General features: G+C 14.0%; 1 protein-coding gene across 1 annotated transcript, besides 4 other annotated features; it reads right to left on the bottom strand. All coding sequences in view use genetic code 6, as the record gives it.

Moving 5' to 3' along the window:
• Window positions 1-422: 422 nt before the first annotated feature.
• Window positions 423-478: a microsatellite.
• A 1,206-nt stretch (window positions 479-1,684) lies between these two features.
• Window positions 1,685-1,739: a microsatellite.
• Window positions 1,740-1,851: 112 nt separating this feature from the next.
• Window positions 1,852-1,949: a microsatellite.
• Window positions 1,950-2,330: 381 nt separating this feature from the next.
• IMG5_006190 (myotubularin-related protein 1, putative) lies at window positions 2,331-3,156 on the bottom strand (the record flags this gene model as incomplete). The annotated part of the gene is made up of 2 exons (XM_004039847.1): window positions 2,331-2,594; window positions 2,710-3,156. The coding sequence occupies 2 exons, from the start codon at window positions 3,154-3,156 to the stop codon at window positions 2,331-2,333; spliced, it is 711 nt and encodes a 236-aa protein (XP_004039895.1).
• Window positions 2,614-2,684: a microsatellite.
• Window positions 3,157-3,458: the final 302 nt, after the last annotated feature.

The raw sequence follows: 3,458 nt of genomic DNA, 5'->3' as shown, positions 1-3,458 counted from the left end.
AATATTTATAAAATATCAATTATATATATGTAAATAAAGAAAAATTCTTAAAAATTTTTGATTAAAAAATTTAGAATTTTGATTCTTAAAATTTTCTTTAAATTTATGTTAAAAAAAAAAAAATTGTATTTTTTCTAAATTATTTTTTTTAGGTTTTTTAAAAAATTATATAAATGATGAAAATAACCAATTTCGAGAAAATATAAATTGATAATTATAATGGAAAATTAAAAGAATAATTAGTAAAAAGTATATTTTATTTAACATAAGAACACTAAGTTCTATTTGAAATAATAATAAATCATAATAAAAAATTTAAATAATATTAATAAAACCTTTCTAATTGTAATTTTCTTTTAAAACTAAATTTCTTTACCAAAACAATTTGCATTAAACAAAATATTTCTTATTTAGCATTTTTTAATTCTGAAATAAATCCAATAAATTCTTAAATAGTCGAGTCAAATTCTTAAATAAACTCAGATTCTTAAAAAAATAATTAAAACAAATATTCTCAATTAATAAAATAAGGGCATTTATTAGCTAAAAAGATATAAAAATAATACTAATTAAACGAAATGTATTAATTATAAAATAGATAAGTTAAAATCAATAATAATAAAAATCTAAATGCTCTTTTAATACTTAATAAATAAAATTATTCTAAAAAATAATTTAATTTAATATATAGAGGTGTCTTTACAGTTTCTCCAACTCTAATTATTGTTATTTTATTTAAAAAATCCAAAAAAATATTCTATGTTTATATTTATAATTAATCTAATTGTTAAATTGTAAGTAAAAAAATTCCTTTGAAAAAAGTTGAATACTGTATTCCTTTTGTAAAATATATTCTTTAATAATAATAATATATTAAATTGGGACTAATGTTTATTAAGTCTTTTAAAAATTATATTATGGCTTAGACTTTTTAACAATTATCCATTTTTTGAATTGAATTAAATATTTTTTTATGTTAATTATATAATTTTAAATTTATATATATATAATAAAATAAATTAGTAAAAACAAAAAAAAATTACATTATAAGCTTTTAATTTTGAATATAAATATTTTGTTTTAAATAAAAAAATAATAATAATAAATATCTTAATCATATAATATAAAAAAATTATTAATTAAAATAAATATTTTTTTTTTTAAAATACAAAATATTTCTAATAATAAATTATATATCATAAAAAAGGAAAACATAAAAAAATATTACTAGAAACTTAGTGTATATTTATTTAAAAAAATTAGTTTTATAATTTTATTAAATAAAAAATAAATGATTACATATTATTATTGTTAATATTAAATTATTTTATTTTATTTTTTTCGGTATTTAAACTAAAAGAAATAATAAAAAAATAAAAATTAATTTAATAAAATAAGAAAAATAATAATTATTTATAGTTATGTTTTTTAATTTTATTTATAAATAAAAAAAAATTAATTATAATATTTTATATCATAGTTTATTAATATTTTTATTTATTTTTTATCAAAATATTTATTTTATATAATAGTAAATATTTTTAAAAAATATCTTTATTATAATTAAAATATTTAATTTTTTAATTTATAATAGTATTTTAATATTTAATTATTAATATAATAAATTTTTATTATATATAATTTTTGATTTTTTTTTTTCTTTAAAAAAATAAAGAATAAAAACTATTATTATTATTATGATATTTATTAATTTATATTATTATTATTATTTTATATTAAAACTTAATTATTTTAAAAAAGTCTATATGAAAAGGTAAATTTATTCGAATAATATATATTCTAATAAAATACCAATAATTAAAATAAAAGAAATAATTTCAAATCATAAATAATATTTTATTTTAATTAGAATTTAAATAAATTAATATAAAAATTAAAAAAATATTTTTTTTTTCATTAAAATATAAAGAAATATAAATAAATATTAACATTATATTTTATATTTTTTAATATAATTCTTAACATTTCAAATTAATTTTATTTGTATATATATAAATATTAGAATCTATTATAAACTAAAACATAATAAAATAATTTGATTCTCAATAATAAATAAAGATATTTTTATTTTTTTTCATTATTATTAAATATTAGCTATTTATTCTTACTAAATATTTTAATTTGAATTTATTTATTATTAATCTATAGTTTATACATTTTCTTAATTTTTCTAACTTTCATATTCTTTCAATTAACTTTCTAAAAATTAAATTCTTTTATTCAAATTAATATTTTCTTCTTAATATTACATTTATTTCATTTTGATTTTAGCTTAAATATGCATAAAGTTATCACTTATATAAATATAATCAATAAATAATAATAATAAAATATAATTACTCACTAAATTTACAATCTTCAAATAACTTATACTAATCTTCAAGTCCTAATTAATATTATAAAAAATATTCTTTCCAAAATCTCAAAGCTTTTAAAGAACTATTCGGTTATAAATAAAGCAAACAATTATTTTTATCATCTTAATAAAACGGATTTTCATAAATTTCTCTTTATTCGATTACGATTCCCCAAAAGCTTAAAGTTTTTTCATTAGTAGAATTATATAATTATTCCTATTTTATAAATAGATAAATATATATATATATATATATATATATATATATATTATATATATATATATATATATATATATATATATATATTAAAATAAATAATTAAACAAAATACCTAATAACAATTATTAAGAAAATTTCCATATAAACAACTAAATAAATGATATGCTAAATCAGTCAATAACCTTTGATTAAATTAAAATGAAAGAGGATATTATTTCAAAAGCTAATGTACACAATCAAGAAATTAAATAAATATAGGCGACCTGTTTTCATCTTAATGATTTTTTGAACCATGCCCATACCTAAGAACAAATTAATGTCCGAACCCAATCCATTCTTTTTCAATAAGGGAAATAAATCCTTCAATTGTTCTATAGTAAGGTTCTAATAATAATTAAGAAATACATAAAAGTTAAATAGTTCTATCCCATCCATCTGAACAATGCACAACTACATGATCATCATTATAAAGAGATTCTGATATTTCTCTTTGATCCTTCAATAATAGAACTAATATGTAAAAGCCATTCACTTTTATCAATTTCTTTCCAAAAATCATGCATATTTCCATAAATAGCATTTATTACTTTTTTAAAAGATTCCCTAACTTTATGAATATTATGGATTTCTAAAAATTATATTTAACAATTTTTATAAAATTATGGATTCTCATATCCTTTTCCTACTAATTTATTACCCACAGCATTTAAATAGGGTCTCGCATCGTAAATTTAGACTTTGTTTTTAATTTATTAATTTTTATATTCTGAGGAAATATTTCCTATTTATTATAAAAAATATTCATCTTCTTCTGATCTGTTTTAGTTTATTATTCCTGGTTTACATTAAGCACATCTCCAT

The sequence above is a fragment of the Ichthyophthirius multifiliis genome (genome assembly GCF_000220395.1).
Source record: "Ichthyophthirius multifiliis unplaced genomic scaffold scaff_1120509249462, whole genome shotgun sequence".
NCBI classification, from domain to species: Eukaryota; Ciliophora; class Oligohymenophorea; order Hymenostomatida; genus Ichthyophthirius; species Ichthyophthirius multifiliis.
This window is presented reverse-complemented; position numbering and strand designations above follow the sequence as displayed.